The sequence below is a fragment of the Poromitra crassiceps genome (genome assembly GCF_964638095.1).
Source record: "Poromitra crassiceps genome assembly, chromosome: 14".
In the NCBI taxonomy this organism is placed as follows: domain Eukaryota; kingdom Metazoa; phylum Chordata; class Actinopteri; order Beryciformes; family Melamphaidae; genus Poromitra; species Poromitra crassiceps.
This window is the reverse complement of record NC_139633.1, coordinates 18,869,783-18,888,430: the sequence shown is the minus strand read 5'-3', so window position 1 is coordinate 18,888,430 and position 18,648 is coordinate 18,869,783. Positions and strand designations below refer to the sequence as shown.

General features: G+C 43.5%; 1 protein-coding gene across 2 annotated transcripts in view; it reads left to right on the top strand.

Annotated features, from left to right (window-relative positions):
* Nucleotides 1-15,373, top strand: part of galnt18b (UDP-N-acetyl-alpha-D-galactosamine:polypeptide N-acetylgalactosaminyltransferase 18b) — a gene marked incomplete at its 5' end in the record, with an annotated part of 81,322 nt that extends 65,949 nt beyond the window's left edge. The window contains 5 exons of one of the 2 annotated variants that reach the window (XM_083650574.1): nt 937-1,122; nt 2,925-3,062; nt 5,709-5,804; nt 9,531-9,695; nt 15,164-15,373. In XM_083650574.1, coding sequence (XP_083506700.1) covers nt 937-1,122; nt 2,925-3,062; nt 5,709-5,804; nt 9,531-9,695; nt 15,164-15,310 — 732 coding nt within the window. In that variant the 3' untranslated portion in view covers nt 15,311-15,373. The remainder of the gene's footprint in view (nt 1-936; nt 1,123-2,924; nt 3,063-5,708; nt 5,805-9,530; nt 9,696-15,163) is intronic. The other variant, XM_083650573.1, reaches the window with a different exon arrangement.
* Between the last annotated feature and the right edge of the window lie 3,275 nt (nt 15,374-18,648).

Genomic DNA, 18,648 nt, shown 5'->3' with positions numbered 1-18,648 from the left:
TAAACTTCCACAATTCCAAACAATAAAACCATCGCAGATCAACTACATTTTTTAACAATCCCACCCCTCTACCCTTCCCATCAAATAAAACTGCCTTTCTCTCCCTAACTGATCATTGTTGCACACAACAATGCAGTTTCATTTTTATTTTGAACTGATGTTCTACTGTATTTGGCAACAGGAGCCAGGAGGTGCTGTGATGGCTCTCAGCCCCCATCACATTGTTATCTGCTGGTGGTCAAATGTTTGCAGCAATGCTGTTGAGTCATGCTTTCTACTACAGCGGCACACTGGAAAACACATTCTGCAATTCGCCATGCAAATTAGATGGTCAATTTGAATATAAATTAATTAGAACCAGTGTGCACTTTTAAAAATATCTGCACGTATAGCCTAGGGTTGTATTTGAAATGTAATAGCGACGCACAGTTCTCCATACTGAAGCAGGCCTGCCATACACTATTAATGGTTGAGATTTGCATGGCGGCGATGACTCATTTCTGCAAATTAATTGGAAGAAAGCCACCAGGCAAGCAGGGGCGTCAACGACTCAGGCCAGGCACAATTAAATGTAGATCAAAGAGATTTGTTTTGTTCTCATATGGGACGGTTGACACACTGAAGAAAGGAGACATAGAAACACTTTGTGTGTGTGCGTGCGCACGCGCGTGTGTGTGTGTGTGTGTGTGTGTTGGAGTTGTGCCTTAGACCTGACAAAGCATTAATAATTGATTAGGTGCTTTGGAGTAGCACCTCAATAACAGCCACTTTGTTGGTTTGTGCATTCATGTGTGATGTTTTTGCAATGCGCACTGCTTAGGGGAATTACGCTAGGTGCTGCTTTAGAGCCCTGCATAAAGCCTATGTCACACTATGAGGTTTGAACGCAAATAACAGTGTCTTTTTGCCGTTTGTGCTTGTAATGTGTATTACCAGGTGTGGCAGTGTGGGGGCAGCGTTGAGGTCCTGCCCTGTGCCCGCATCGCCCATATCGAGCGCGCGCACAAACCCTACACGGAGGATCTAACGTCTCACGTGCGGCGGAACGCCCTCCGAGTTGCGGAGGTGTGGATGGATGAGTTTAAAAGCCATGTCTACATGGCCTGGAACTTGCCTTACGAGGTGAGTGTTTGAGGTGTTGTTGTTTTTGTGCGTATCACAGATCCAGCCACCTCACCTGTTACAGGGTTGGGTGTGTGAGCGTGGGTCTGTCAATGGGGTCGAGGTATCAAGTGGGCTCCTCCCATCACAGGTGTTTCATTGAATAAAGCCGAAATCATGCTACAATGTCGAAGCCCTCGCCGTATCCTAGTAAAATCAAATATAATGGGACCAGGTTGTCGTAGGTTGCTTCACTCAAAGGCAGATGTGTGTCCATTTGTTTTCTTCTTCGACTGCATAATCTATATAAATATGTAAAATCCATGCTGTGAGTACATGTGCACATCTGCAGGCAATTCATTCAGTCAATAATGAGGCATTTAGTCGTGTCAGTGCTCAAAAAGCATGACATTTAGCCCCACACACAGCAAAATGATCAGTTAATTTACTGCGGAGAAGAGGAAAAATCAACACTGCCAGCATTTATATGAGTCCACGGCCTCTTTTGGATGGAAAGCAGCGTAGGTGCACTGGATGGTGCATCTACAGTATGTGGTTAAAGTTCAGCTTTTGAGTTTGTAAGAAGCATCAGTTAAGTTAGATGAGATCTGTGGGCAGAAGAAGGGGGAGATTGTAGCCTGGTAAACCATGCTGATCATGTAAACTCACATTCTGTCTGGTTCTGCAGATCAGTCTGGCCTTCAGCCATTTCCAGAAATTACAAAGTGCACGGGCCAATCAGCGACCTGCCTCACATAACCGGCCAATCAGGGATGCAAACACAGCCATAAGTGCAGTTATTGCAGAAATAGACTCAATAACAACAATTAAACAAGAACAGGAGTATGCACCAGCAGAGTTTATCGGTGGAAAAGTCATTTTACGGCAGAGGTGGAAATGGTGAAAATTTAGATGTTGACTTTTGATCTCATCTTTTTTCCACATCGTATTTTATTATTATTTATTTATTTTACTGTGAGCTATGAATGCAAGACTAATTCAAAGTAATTTACTTTACATCCTTGTATAAGGTCAGTATGGTTTCACCAGGCCAGCAAGCAGATTGTGGCTGGAGACTGAGGTGTGAAGGAAAATGGCCGACAGTGTTTAAGGCTGCTTTCTTACTGGGAACGATTGCTTTTGTTCCGTTCCGTGCCCGAGTACGATTGCCCTCTCCCCCGCTGGTCAGCTTTCGCATTACAACATTTCTTCCGCGCTCGGGAACGGAACGGAACACTTGCAGAGTACACTCGCGTCGTCAACTACGCCTGGAGTGTATCCTCGCCCGTGTGTTGTCTATGTGGTTCAGTACAGCTGGCCGTTCACATTCGCAAATGTTCCGTCCCCGTGTGCGCCAAAACGTTTCCCAGACCACCTTTTCAAGTGGACCCGGGCACGGAACGCAACGTTCACACTCATAAAACAAACCGCACGTTTCCAAGTTCCATTGGCATTTCACCTCATGCAGTGGGTGAAAGTTTGTTTTGACCTCCATGTGCTGTGGAGCAGAGGGTGAAGAAATCTCCTATGTGTCTGCCTGTCCAAATATGCATTTATGACTAACACATACCATTAATTATGTGTATGCAATTATAGCTCATTGATTAGGAAATGCCAATGGAACTTCAATTTTCTACAACATCTGCAGAGGTTCGTTAAAAACACAGTAAATGGTTGCACGATACTTGCAATGGCCGTGCTCTCTCCAAAATGGGATCCATGTTGAGGCTTATATCTGATCGCTTCTCAACACGCCACGGTTAATCTGTTTTCTGCTTTGTGTGTTTGTTTGTTTGTTTGTGTGACCGCTTGTTGTAATTCAGGACTCGGGGATAGATATCGGCGATATCTCTGAAAGGAAGGCTCTGAGGAAGAGGCTGCAGTGTAAAACATTCCGATGGTACCTGGTCAACATCTACCCTGAGATGAGGATGTACTCCGACACCATCGCATACGGAGTTGTAAGCTGCACCTCCATCTCGCATTCAATTCAGTGTCTGTAAAAGCCAAAACAAGACTAACACCCTGCCTGAGCAGATCATTTGAATAGCTTGTGTTTCGATTCCGGGTGGCTGCAGTTCGGAAAACAAACATTTTTACAAAAGAGACTCCCTCCTGTAGCAATTCCACTCTTGGATTCGGTCAGGTCTGCTGTCTCTCATAATGTGGATGAGGGTAAAATAATGCAGGAACTCTGGGAAGAAGACGGAAGACAGACTTTTCTACTCACTTAAAAATTTGAATAAGAATGTGACTATAAATTTGTCTGGGTTCGAAACCGCCCACTCTACTGAGCTCCGCCCACTCTACCGAGCTGAGTTTTAGCTGCTTCTAGAAGATGGAAATTAAGTGTAATGAGTTGACAGTTAAGTCTGATATCAGGCTAACAATTCAAATGTTCGTGTGGGTGTGTTTAGAATGTGACTATGAATACTCAAATGTATGTATTGTGCTGATTCAAAGCACTTTGAATTGTGTTTGAACATCCACAGCTGTGTATAGGATGAATTAGCGTGACGTGACAACAACAACAAATCCCCCAGAAATGCGGGAGCCCGCAGCAGTTAACTACTATGAGTTGTGCCAAACAAACGTTAATATCTCAAAAACTATGCATCACATATCGCTTATATTTTGACATTGTGTGTGACGGCAGAAGTAGCTCAAGAGTTTGATGTATAATATATGCATGTCGTGTTAAAGTTGTGTGAACTGTTGCAGTTTATGAAATGTAAACCGCACTGCTGGGGCTAGAGTGAGCACTCAAGGCTGGCTCCATAGGGTCCCATTGCCGTTTTCCCCCAGTGACGCGGTTTGTTTACCAAAATGCTGCTCGGCTGATCTCTTGTATAGACAGACAGACAGACAGACATGCAGACATGCAGACAGACATGCAGACAGAGAGACATCTCTCTCTCTCGTAACGGACAAGCCCGTCTTTTATTGTCACATGAACACCACAATACATGCATGCGGCCGGCCACAACACACTCATGCTGACGGTGTCCTCTGCAATTAAACCATCCAGGCATGTCCTTTCCTCCGGGGGGCAGGCCAGGAGCAGTGGTCGCTTTCTCGTACAGCGCCCGGGGACCAACTTCGGATGTTGTCGTCACTGGTCGGATGACGATGACGATCTGATCTTCTGCATGTTTTTAGTGGGGGGGTTATATACGGAGGAACCCCCTGGGGGAGCACGGGGAGAACATGCAAACTCCACACAGAGAGAAAGGCCCTTACGACGAGATAACCCACCTGGGCAGTAGGCACTGAAGATATGGGGGGGAACACAACCACAGCGCCCACAGTGTCCCAGGCGAGAATCGAACTCAGGACCTTCTGACTGTGAGGCGACAGCGCTACCGACTGCGCCACCGTACCCCCCACATGCAGACAGACAGACAGACATGCAGACAGACAGACAGACAGACAGACAGACATAGATATAGATACCTACTATAAATGCGGCTGAATTTGTTAGTCAGTAAAGCCAGAAGAAATGACAGCCAACAGGCCAGGCTGGCAGCGTTTCTGTTTGCCCGTTCCAAGTTGTTCTCATACAGCTTTATTTCTGTCCTCCCACCTCCCATCACTGCCATGCACCTTAATGCACAGTGACACAGACTGCAGTCTTATGGCTCTGTTTTATATGTGTTATGCCTGATTCCCTCCTATTAACCCACACACGCTAGATGGATATAATGAGGAAATAGGCCGGCCTAATGTCTCAGAGTTTGGTCACCTCGTTATTCCCTATTTGGTCTGTGCATTTGATGGGCCTGTCAATCTCAGCGGTTTGAGAACTCATTACACCAGAGCAGATTGCCAGCCTTGTTCAACACAGAATTAGAAGACAAAATAAAGCGAAAGCTGTGCACCCAAATTGTTTAAAGGGATAGGCCAACTTTTTGGGAGTTTTGCCATATTGCCTATATTAAAACTAGAACGCACATGGCTTTATTTTCAATCTGCGTGCAGTACAAACTGTGGTAGAGGCCTGACTGCTAATAGCCTAGCACTACAGTTGGATTTTAGCCTACACCTAATCGCCCAAAATGCACATTCTAACTGTGCCAAAAACACTCACATGTACATAGTGTGACTCGTGTACTCACCACGTGATGAAATAATAATCCAAAGTTACGTTAAACGGTCATTTTCGTAGTAAACCCACACACCGAAATACACAAATTGGCCCCTCCAAAATATAGGGTTATTTGGTGTCTGAAAAAATAATGCTTCTGTCTGGGCATCCCATAGTGAGAACCTCACTCACCTTATTCATAAAACTGGTGTTATATTCATAACCTTATGTTAATATGTGCATGTAATTGTGGTCTGATTCTCTGGCAAGTGGCAACATAATTGACCATACCCAGAACCAGCTATGTATGAATAACAAATACATAATTTTGCTCTTGTGTGTGTGCGTGTATGTGTGTGTGTGTGTGTGTGTGTGTGTGTGTGTGTGTGTGTGTGTGTGTGTGTGTGTGTGTGTGTGTGTGTGTGTGTGTGTGTGTGTGTGTGTGTGTGTGTGTGTGTGTGTGTGTGTGTGTGTCCTTGCGTGCGTGCGCATGTGTGTCCTTGCGCGCGCGCGTGTGTGTCAGTTAAAGAACTCTCTGAAGAGCGACCTGTGTCTGGACCAGGGGCCTGAAACGGACAATGTGCCCATCCTGTATCTCTGTCACGGGATGACACCTCAGGTAACACCACTCGCAAGCCTCCACCACTCCCAAGCCTCTTCCAGGCGACATCACTATTCATACCTCAGGTAACACCACTCCCAAGCCTCTTCCAGGCGACATCACTATTCATACCTCAGGTAACACCAGTCCCAAGCCTCTTCCAGGTCACATCACTATTCATACCTCAGGTAACACCAGTCCCAAGCCTCTTCCAGGCGACATCACTATTCATACCTCAGGTAACACCACTCCCAAGCCTCTTCCAGGCGACATCACTATTCATACCTCAGGTAACACCAGTCCCAAGCCTCTTCCAGGTCACATCACTATTCATACCTCAGGTAACACCAGTCCCAAGCCTCTTCCAGGCCACATCACTATTCATACCTCAGGTAACACCACTCCCAAGCCTCTTCCAGGCGACATCACTATTCATACCTCAGGTAACACCAGTCCAAAGCCTCTTCCAGGCCACATCACTATTCATACCTCAGGTAACACCAGTCCCAAGCCTCTTCCAGGTCACATCACTATTCATACCTCAGGTAACACCACTCCCAAGCCTCTTCCAGGCCACATCACTATTCATACCTCAGGTAACACCAGTCCCAAGCCTCTTCCAGGTCACATCACTATTCATACCTCAGGTAACACCACTCCCAAGCCTCCTCCAGGCCACATCACTATTCATACCTCAGGTAACACCACTCCCAAGCCTCTTCCAGGCCACATCACTATTCATACCTCAGGTAACACCATTCCCAAGCCTCCTCCAGGCCACATCACTATTCATACCTCAGGTAACACCACTCCCAAGCCTCCTCCAGGCCACATCACTATTCATACCTCAGGTAACACCAGTCCCAAGCCTCCTCCAGGCCACATCATTATTCATACCTCAGGTAACACCAGTCCCAAGCCTCCTCCAGGCCACATCACTATTCATACCTCAGGTAACACCACTCCCAAGCCTCCTCCAGGCCACATCACTATTCATACCTCAGGTAACACCAGTCCCAAGCCTCCTCCAGGCCACATCATTATTCATACCTCAGGTAACACCAGTCCCAAGCCTCCTCCAGGCCACATCACTATTCATACAGTGTGCAGCATAGAGCCAGCAATACTAATATCACTCTGTTTTTTATTCCCATCTTGGGGTTTTCGTTTCAATAAAGCATTTTCCTTTGTGTAGAAAAACAATTTACTTTTCATCTGCTTTCTGATTTAATCATCTTTACTGTATAAAACAGGGCCAGGGTCCCCTTTCTCAGCAGCAGTCCTCGTCATTTTGAAATACATGACAAGTCTCCATTTTTCATTCACTGAATTTAGGGGCAACTATTTAAACTAAATTCAGCTTAGACTAAAATGCCACATTATTGACCGAGCACAAAGTAGAAGAATCCAATATTTTTCATAAAGTTAGAGTGTGTCAGGTTTCTGCAGAAGTTGCACAAAACATTTGTTCCTTTCTTCAGATGACTTTACCCTACTCTATTTTCATGTCATATTTAGAAAAGGTTTCCTTTGCTATTCTCCTGACAGAAATTAGCTGCAAATTGTAGGCCCATGGTGTGTCCCACCACAATGTGCCTCTGCCAGCCCGATAGAGCCCAATCTCAGTATACAACTGTTATCAGTCACCTCAATAATGTTTTCATCATTCTGAAATCTTTGCTCAGAATGAATCCCAGGCTACGAGAAGGGACCTAAAATCAGTTCAAGCACCGTTTAGACACCAGTACCATTCTAAAAGTATTTTAGCACTGCTATCGGAAAAATTCAAAATGATATACATACATGCATGCATGCAGACATACATACATACATACATACATACATACAGTACATACAGTACATACAGACATACATACATACATACATACATACATACATCTACTGTTGTTCATTTTGTCTGTGGGTGGGGTGGGTGGGAGGGCTGGTAGTTAGACAGGGGGTATTATTTCCAAAAATTCCTTGGTGTTATGCACGTTATCCAGTAGTGTTTTGCGTGTTTCCAGTAGTGTTTTGTGTGTGTTTCCAGTAGTGTTTTGTGTGTTTCCACTAGTGTTTTGTGTGTGTACTATTTGTTTTGCACATTCATCAATAAATCTCTTGAAAACAAATGTAAGCGTTAACTTACTCTCTCTAGCATTTGCCTCTTTCAGCTCCTATTGATCCCGTGATTCTATTATGGGCAAGGAAATTGTTTCCAGGGAGTCGTCGCTTCACCGATTATTTAACCTTAGCCTGACAGGTGTAAAGTCATCTTGTATAGCCAGGCTCACTCTGCCATTATTTTTCCCAATTCAAATAAATGCATTGGAGATGTTTCACAGTCATTGCACTTGTATTGATATTTATACCGCTGTGCAAATTGAAACGGAGGAAAAATCTTTAGTAAGGACTTAAGCTAAACTGTGAAAGCTTGTAGAAGTTGGTCATCCCAGAACGCTTTCCTTAACAAACTCCACACAGGAAACGTCAGAAATGTCAGAAAAGTCACTCACTCAGTCAATCACAGACATTTAGTGAGTTTAGTGGTTAACAGGTTAGTCGGTTAGTTGGAATTCAAGGGGAGGGGTTGGGTAGGATTAGTGGCTAGGTGGTTATGGGTCGTGTTGGGGGGAGGGGGGGGGGGAGTTGCGCCTTTTTAGATTTGGCCGTTTTTTCATCAATTCTGCTTTATCGCTATAATCATTGTGTGCATACCAAACTAAAACATCTTCATGCCACTATAGACATTCCCTCTCTCTCTTTCTTCTCACACCGCTGAGCATGTTACTTTTGAACGGATGTATTTCCTGTTTTTTCCTGCAACTGATATTCAGTTTCTTGTCAGCTAAATATGGGCACACAACACAAGTGCTCTTGAAGAAAAAACTATTGGGACGGATTGCATGAGAAGAGGGTACAATTACCAGGGATTTCTCATAGCTGGTCAATTTATATCCACCATTCCTCGAGTTATAATGAGCTGTTTCGTGTACCCTGCCATATCCTGCCTTGTCCTCCGTTCAGTCAGCACAGCTGTGTGAATAAACCTGCTTCCTGTGTCTAAGTCAACCTCATGAAGACAAACCCAACAGCGAGCCACATATGAGTGACAGATTATTACAAATATATATAGGAAAATAACAGAATCAATCTCGTTTATTAATGACCCCAAAACACCACGACATGACAATATATTACAACTCGGCCGGCCACACAATGCGCAAGATACATCGAAAATATGACTTGACCCATCTAAAATCATGTAACTCATGACACGTCTCTGACCTAGTTCCGGGGTCCGCCTGTTGCTAATTTAGTCTTCCGACATTAAATGCTGTTGCAGTGGAGCCCAGCGTCGTTGTAGGCTACTTGGCTCGGGGCTGGAATGTAAATATGTGACATGAGTCACATGATTTTAGATGGGTCAAAGTAATATTTCAGGTGTGTCTTGTCCATTCTATGGCCAGACGAGTTGTAATATATTGTCATGTCATGTTGTTTTGGGGTCACTAATAAACGAGATCGATTCTGTTATTTTTCTATATATTTTTTGGGGTACTGCTATTTTACATTGAAGTCAACAGGGAGAGGCTTGTGTTTTCCCCCTAAAAGGGGGCGGGGCCTAATTGCCGATCTGATGCATGCAGCACTATAAGGGTCACTATGTAAATGCACTCCCAGTGGTGTGAATGTGCAGTGCAGTCTTGTAGAGTGCGTTTATAACTGGCTGTTCTGTTCCTCCAGAATGTGTACTACACCAGTACTCAGCACCTACATGTCGGGGTCCTCAGTCCCACCGTCGACGACGATGACAACAAGTGCCTGGTGGATGTGAACAGCAGGCCACGCCTCATCGAGTGCAGCTACGCCGCAGCCAAACGCATGAAGCTCTACTGGCTTTTCACTCAGGTGAGGAGCTATCCAAACAACCCCACACATGGTCAAAAAAAACAATGGTCAGAAAACACAAGGTCAAAATTCAAAATACTTTTCTGCAGCCATCGATTAAGATAATTTGCAAATGTGTGCGTCCTGGTGGCTCACCTGGTAGGAGGCGTACGACGGAGGCTGGGGTCTTCACGCGGCCGACGCGGGTTCGAATCCGACCTGAGGTCCTTTGTCGCATGTCATCCCCTCTCTCTCTCCCCCACCTTTCCTGTCTGCCTACTGTCCTATCTGAATAAAGGCAAAAATGCCCAAAAAATAATTTTAACCAAAAAAAAAGATAATTTGCTAATGTGGCAGCGAAGCCAATTGTGGAGGCAGCTTCGCTCACATAAGGTTTATAATGTCCGTTCAAAAGTAGCGCAGGCTTTTTGATGTGGCTGGGCATAGTTTCATAAAGGAGCGACATGGGGTCACCCAGACCGAGAGAGAGAGATTCTTAGTTCACAGAATTCCCTGCAATTACCCATTTAGACATGAAGAGTAAATGCATCATAATGACTCTCTCTGTCTTCGTTAGCGGCTCTGCGGTTGCAGGCGGCATTTTACCCAAACAGCCACCTCACAAAATTATCTGTGGGAGTGGCTGATTCGGATTGGATGAGGACACTAAAAGACTGAAAACACTGCTCCAATGGTAGAGTCAGTTATAGATTGTAATTTGTGAGTAACATTATTCCTTTAGCCAAATATGTATGAAACCCACAAACAGCCTTGTGTCAGACTTAGAGGGCTTGAAGCACTTAAATTCGTACAACCAGTACATACTGTATTCCTTTGACCATGCAAAACAGGTTACTGAAGAACTGCCTCTACAGGTGTTTTACATCCTGTGCTTTTTTTTTATATATATATTTTATTTTCACATTTTAAATTTGTATAGAACACAAACAAGACAAAACAGACAAACAGGCTCAGACACAGAGGAAAGAAATGAAAAACAAAACAAAACAAAAAATATAATCAACATTACAAAGTGGTGCCGCCAGCCACCTAAGGTTCTTATGTTCTTGTAAACAATATACCTTGGATCTCACTCAAGGGGTCTATGGGAAGCCAGCCGGGTGAGTCACCCGTCACCCCTAGCCTCGTTGAGGTAAACTAAAAACGGGTCCCAGATAGTTATACATTTTCTAAGTGCATTGGTTCTCAGGAACCTAAGTCTCTCCATGCGTATAACAGAGGTCATGTCCGTCAACCACAATTGGAAAGAGGGTGGAGAGGGAGATTTCCATTCCTTCAGAATTTGTTTTTTGGCGACAGTTGTCCCCAGTGTCAGAGACTGTTGCACAGCTGAAGCCGAAGATGGCGAGTTCTGCCTCCGGCTAAAGGGCCACCCCGTAGGCCTTAGAGTACCAGTCAAATATTCTGGCCCAGAATCCCGTCAGTGAAGGGCAGAACCAGAAGGCATGAGACAGTGTGCCCTCCGACACTTGACATCTTTCACACAGTGGTGAGATAGTAGGATAGATCTTGTGTAATTTCTGCTTAGAGTAGTGGAGACGGTGAGCGACTTTAAATTGAATCAGCTGACGTCTGCTATTAACTGAGCAGAGTTGTACAACCGACAGGCTCTTTTCCCATATAATGTCAGATAATTCATTACCAAGTTCTTCCTGCCATGCCTCTCTAATCCTCTCAGTAGAGGCCATGGTACATTCATCAAACAGACACACAAATCTAGAGATGAGGTGCCTGGAGTGAGGAGGGCCCAACAAAACATCAAAAAGAGCATGTTCATTTGGGAACGCTTCAAAGGCCTGAATCTTGGATCGAACATAGTTTCTGATTTGTAGGAATCTGAGCCAGTCCGTGCCGGGCAACCCAAACTTCCCTTTCAGTAAATCAAAGGATGCAAAATGACCATCTATATATAGGTCTTTGATGGAAGCCAGACCCCTCTCACTCCAGGCATGGTACAACACAGTAGCTCTTAACATTATGTCACATATTATGTTCATGGGCTCCACTTTAAGCGGTGACTTAATTCAACATTGTATAATTGAAGGATGGGGCATGTGTGACGACACTGCTGGAGTAAAGCATCAAATATTTATTCACATACTTTAACTGCATGTCTGAAAAGTGTGTAGGCACGCATCAGGTTCAAGACACTGGTGCTGGCCTACCGGTCAGTTCACCGGTCAGCCCCGCTATATCTGCAATCTTTGGTCAGCGTCCAAACATTGCATCGCTCCCTCCGCTCCTCCACCCGTCCAGCTCGCCTCGCCCCTCCACCGCTACATGGGCCCGAAGGTCGCTTGTCGCGATCGCAACTCTTCTCCTCAATGGTGGAATGAGCTTCCCCGCTCGGTCAGAATGGCAGAATCACGGCCAATTTTTCGCCGGATAATAAAGACCCACCTTTTCAGGCTACACCTGGGCCCTTCTGAAATTGACACCATTTCTTAAATGCTCACATGCTGCTAGTTCCGCCCCTGACAATTTTTATTTTATTTGTATCGTTTATAAGGTGCTATTCCAGTCCACCAGGATATCTGACTCTCATTGATTGTATTGCATGTTTCTGTTTTTTTAATGGTTTTTATATTTTTTATTTTTCTGTGTCTGACGAGATGTGATGTAAGTCGCTTTGGACAAAAGCGTCTGCTAAATGCAATAAATTAAAGTAAAGAAATAGACTGCCTTGCTACAACCATAGCATCTTTACGGAGCACAGCACTGTGCCAACGACAGGGAGTTAGAGATTTCTTTTTCCACCTTAACTCTAATCTTGTTACAGCGCTCTGCACTAAAGTTAATGGACTGAAGATAAGCTACTGTCTTAATCTCTTCCTGCCTAAATGTGCATCAACATTTTGGTTTGCTTCCTCCACCTGTGAAAGCGTTCTCCCCTCCTTATCCATAAAGAAATGATTGTGACAAGCTGTAATCTGTAAGAAATGAAATACGTGCTTGCGTGCAAAGATTAGTCACGGCTGTTGCGACGGCTGTTAAATGATAAACAGAGATAGCGAGATAAGATTTGGAATATTGTAAGTTAAGGCCCATGACTTACTGCAATGTCAACTCCATTAATAATAATCTTGTTTATAGTTTGGGGAGCGAGGGCAAGCAACAATGTCTCATATCGGTCCATAAATGCCCTACTCGGTTATTATCAGCCTGTTATGTGTCCAGAAGCATGGCGTGTGTCTCACACACAGGCCTAACTGACCTGCAAACGCACACAGAGAAATTGAGGTCACAGTCTGTAAAATGTGTCCAATATATTTGTCAGGTCTTTCTCCACATCCTGCTGCATTGCTCTCACAGTATACAGAGCACTCTCCTAACAACTCTCTCTGCGGTGTACTGTACGGATGGCACTCGGCTTGTGGCGCTCAAAGTGCCAAAGAAATACATTTGAAAAGCTCAACAGCAATGTCTCTTTCCATAAATCATGACCCCGTTACTCAAGATGATCCACAAACCTTGTTATGAGCAGTTTCATGGAGGAACTATTTTCTTTTGACCGAACTACACCCGCTAGCTGCTAGCTAGTTCCTACATCAGACTGCAAAAGAAAATAGTTCCTACTGCTCACAACAAAGTCTGTGCATTATTTTGAGTAAGTCATGATTTCTGGAAAGAGACAATGCTGTCGAGTTTTTCAAATGTATTTTTTGGGTGCATCGAGCACTACAAGCCGAGTGCCATCCAGTTCCATTGTATTCAAGAGAAGGCAGACATCTCTGCGGCCGATATCTCCAAAGCTCAGGCAACTATCCCAAAGCGATTTGGGATAGTTTTAGGGTTGGCTGTCCCTTTAAGTCCCTCCTTCCTAAATTGTTGGACCATACTTTATTTTTCGTTAAAGGCTTTCTTCTTCTTCCAGCCTTGTCAGCACCATGTTTCTCACCCTTCTACAAGTCAAAGACATCTTCCTCAGTCTGTCCCATATGTTGTCTTTTACATCTCATTTTAAATAACATTTTAATAGCCGTTATTCTAAATGTTTCACAGCGCTCTTTACTGCAGTGCTGCAAACAGTCACTCAGGTGTCCAATCTGAGTAGCAATCTTATATGTAGGAGAAGGTGTTGATGTTTGCCCTGGTGACGGGTGGCAAGACGGCGGTACAGAGCGGGGCTGTCAAATGCAAGCCCCCAAGGCGACTGCGTTTAAAGATGCATTTTGTCCCTGACTGCACACACAAACGTGCGTTCTCGCATATTTTTTAATTTGTTCAAATCAACTCAATGCTGTCATAAATATACTACAATTCATTTGTCAGTAAATTGGAGAATACAAGATACAGGGGTAATCCAAAGAAGGAAAAGGAAGCATAGATAATCCTATAAGCCTAACATTTATTTATAGATTTGAAACAAACATTAAGCCTAACATTTATTTATAGATTTGAAACAAACATTTGAATTTGAAGCAATTATTTTAATTAGGTAAACTCTAACCTAACGGCTAAATATGTACCCTGAACCAGTTTACAAATAAACAAGCGAGAAACAAGGGCTGAGCGGAGCAAAAACATGAAAACACCAAGACACTGCATCTCTTCAGGGTTCATTTGGCTTTGCTAAATCACAAAAATCCATGGTTTGAATTTAGAGCAGTTTTGCAAAATTGAAAATTACATTGCAATGAGTCTTAACACTCTCAAAGGTTATACGCCTGATGCAAGAGCGAGAGGTCGACACACATCTGAACAGAGTCAAACGGTGACACGCCACACCATGGTGAAAGCTGCATGAATACAAAGTTACAACTGTACAGCAGATACTGGCTCCTTCTCCGGTTGGCTATGAAAGCCTCATGCAATGCAGTTTTATTCATAATGAGCACGTTACCTGCCAAATACGATGTGAGACAGACATAGAGAATACTGTGTTTGGTTTCAACTTTTTTTTTTTTTTTTTGCTATTATTTCCGAGGCTAATCCTTCTTTAATATCTTTTCAGGTTTTACGAGATATTTGTGAGAAAGGCTGAGATTGAGTTTACAGACTTTTTTTCTTACAAAGCAGCATAGAGAGGTGATTTCTATTACACTTTTATGTCAGTTGTTTTTCTCAGTTATTGTGTGTGTGTCTGTGTGCGTGCGTGCGTGTGCGTGCGTGCGTGCAGACATGCGTGTGTGTGTCCCTCTATTGATTCAATCTATTCAGGACAGTGCATTTATCTGAACATCTTGGCCTTCGTACTACGAAAGCGAATGATCGTAATGGCAAATACATTGTTGTTTTTGCCTGGAGACCATGTTGATGCTATCTGGTTGGCCCAATGAGGCTGTCGATGTGAATCAACCAAAAGGCACAGAGCTCAGGGTGGCAGGGTGCTTTAACGACTCACACATCCCTATCCATTCACAGCCTGTGGGTTTAACGGGGGAAGCCGAGCGGCTACAGTACATTGTGCACACAAACGATTCTTTTGGAGCCCACCATAATTTAATCTACCTGCTTTTATCTTTCAGGGAGGATCCATTCAGAACAGGAAATCGAAGAGATGCCTGGAGCTTGTAGCGAGCACTGACAATGAGTTTGGGTATCAGCTGGCTATCCAAAAATGCACTGGACAGAAATGGTTCATCACCAACTTATTGCTTAGCAGCTCCATGTGATCGACCCATCAACACTGGAGAGAAGAATAGCACACTGGACTGTGTGTGTGTGTGTGTGTGTGTGTGTGTGTGTGTGTGTGTGTGTGTGTGTGTGTGTGTGTGTGTGTGTGTGTGTGTGTGTGTGTGTGTGTGTGTGTGTGTGTGTGTGTGTGTGTGTGTGTGTGTGTGTGTGTGTGTGTGTGTGTGTGTGTGTGTGTGTGTGTGTGTGTGGAAGGGAAGGAGTCTCAGAGGAGGGGAGAGCGGTGCATGGTTGAACACAATTCATTTCGAGCACCACCATGTCCTCTGATCAGCAGTTGACATAATAAATGTTAAACATTTTATTTTGCCTACAGGATCAGCCATAGTTGGCAGATATTTTTGCATTGCCAGATTTGACAATGTAGTACATTTAGTATATTTTGTGGTAAATATAGTCAGATTTTATGTTGACTTAAAAGTTGTACTGGGTCCGATATGATTTTTGTACTTTGTTCATAATTGCTACTATGTAGCAAGCTTTCGGAACCTGTCCCCTGCTGTAATTATTTTATTCTAGTGTCTCAGGTTTGTAGGTTTATTATGCGATTCAGCTGTATACAGTTGTGGGAAAATGTCCACATGTTGGAATATATCTGAAAATAATAATACACTATTTTCTAAATGTAAATATTCCAAATATTTATAATATATAATAGTAAAAGAACTGATGTAAACTATTGCGTGTGGAAGTGTCCCTTTTTTTCTGTTTCAGCAGTTCCCCCAAAATGTTATTGAATGCACACACAATTGCACGTGCACTATGCACACACCTGTCGGAACACACACACACACGGAGGAGATCGAAAATGGAGCATCGTGCAAATGATGTAGTCAGTTTGTCGTGACAAATGCAACGGCCAAGCTGAGAATCCTGGTTGATGTCTGCTCCAACTGTCGTGTTCACCTGGGGAGGAGAGGAGTGGCACAGTCTGTTTTCAATACACCACTCCTCATTACCAGAGCTAGGCAAACCATGGCATTAAATATAGATGGAAACCTACTTACATCAAAAGACCTGCCTCGCTAACACACATGAATATGCAATAAGAGCTTTTGCATGCACAAATTTTGAATGCATTTTTTAGGCTGACATTTGATATGCACAAAGAAATTCACCATTGCAAAACGTCATTCCTATTTACAGCCGTTGCATTCACTTTCCAAATAATAAAAATGCAGATTCATGCAAAATTCTTATGCTCCAGTTGACTTGTGATGACTTGCCCTGATGACTTGCAACTACCTTTTCCAGTCAACTAGTTATTTTCGGCTTTAAAATTAGAGGATGTGTGTATATAAATTGCTTCTACGTATTCACCCTTGTTTTAGCACATGGCACATCATCTCGTGCTATAAAATGTTCTCTTTTTTAGCTCTAAACAAAGACAAGGTTCTCTGAAGGGAATGAAATTCCAGGAATTTATATCGATGTATACATTTTGAATAACAGACACTAATTGTATTCCACACTAATAAGGCTAGGGAATGACTGAGTCATGTGCACATATCATATCTGAAAGTGCGGGCCTGATTTTGATGAAACCTGGGTGAACAATGTGTCTTCCCATTGAGATTGGGAAGACACTCGCTTTATATAGCAATTAAATGAAAACTTTTAACAAGTACATCTCCTGCCTTTATGGAGCAGCTGCCACTAAATTGTATTCATATCAGCAATTAATCACAAGAAACAAGTCTTTCATCAAAACAGCTCCTTCAATTACACTTTACAGAAATTAATAATTTTGCCTTCCATGTAATGGAAATTTTATTGTTGTCACTGATTGGACCAGAATGACACTGCATCATTCATGGGGCTCCAAATGTTTACTGGTTAGTTTAGTTAAAATATGTTTTTTATTTTTTTTTGCAATGAACAAAAACATATGCATGCAGGCCCAAAGATGGGAAACAAAAGAACAAACTGAAGAGCACCCCCACCCACCCCTGTCTCTTTGTATAGTCTAACAGAGTATACAAACCTAACGTATATATTTTATGTAATTAGGGCAGACTAAGTTAATGAGTTAACACAGGTTCAGCACCATGGAGTGCTTAGCTACTGATGGATCGATATTGGAATCAGTCCGGGGAGTGGACTAAGAAAATGCTCTGTGGAGAGAGAGAGGAGAGGTAGTATGCCAATTCTGTGAGTGAGGCCTGACTAAATGGCCAGTGTTTGCGTGCTCCAACGGGTATCAGATCTATAAGAATGGTGTGTGTGTGTGAGTGAGTGAGCATACATTGTGTTCGGCCACAGCTATGCCATTTTACGTGTGATCACGCTGAATCTTTCAGGAAGTGTAAAGTCTAAAGAGCATCCATGTGGGTGAGTGACCTAACGGAGCCAGACTTTTTAATGAGGTAATTAGGGCCGATGATTGGCCGAATTTGCGATGGCTGCCCAGATTAATGCCTGGCCCGAACTTCCTGCTTACTTGCAATGCTGCGTAGCAGACACGGGTATTCCGCTAGTATCCACTAATACAAATTCCCAAAGCTCATCATCAATATTCAATCCCAGTTCCTACTCCCAAAGTACTTCACGTCGAAGGTCAACTCTTATCTAGCATTGGTTTGTATAATAGAGAGATAAATCAAATGATCTTCCCTGCCCCCCGGCCCACCTTTAGAAAGCCATCCAACCAAACAGGTTGCATTATCTCAAGATTAGGAATATATTTCCTTGTATAATCCCTGATCTGTAAATATCAAACAAAATTATTCCAGGGGGGAGACCATCTGAAGGTTAGTTGAAAAGAAATCAGCCTCTCCACTAAATTCTTAAGGGGGGAAAGGACATCTTACTCGTTGATGCCCAACAGCTTTGTGATTATGTCTTTTATAAATTGTTCTAATCCTATTTACTTTGCTATCTAGTAAGTGAGGAGGGGCCATCAATACATCTTAATGGCTGTGGTATGAACTTGCCATTAAAACACTTCGCCATAGTGGTTTTTGAGTCTAGTCCATTTCCTCTGTCTTCTGTGTGTGTGTGTGTGCGTGCGTGCTTGCGTGTGTGTGTGTCACCACCATTGTCTACATCTATAATTCAGGCTTCCGCTACCTCTTGGGGGAAAGGCATCGAGACAAACATCATCATGTATTGTCGTTATTTTATTGCCCTCAACACAGATACATAAAAGAGAGAGAGAGAGAGAGAGATTCCTGGGCTGGCAGACAGCAGGGTATGATGATCAGGGGAATCCGGTGAGTTTGGAATACCATATGGCAAAAGTGAGCAGCTTGTCAGAAGTGAGAATCTCTGAACGCCTGCGAGGATCCAGAGGTGATGTTCTGTCTGTTCTCCACCCTGC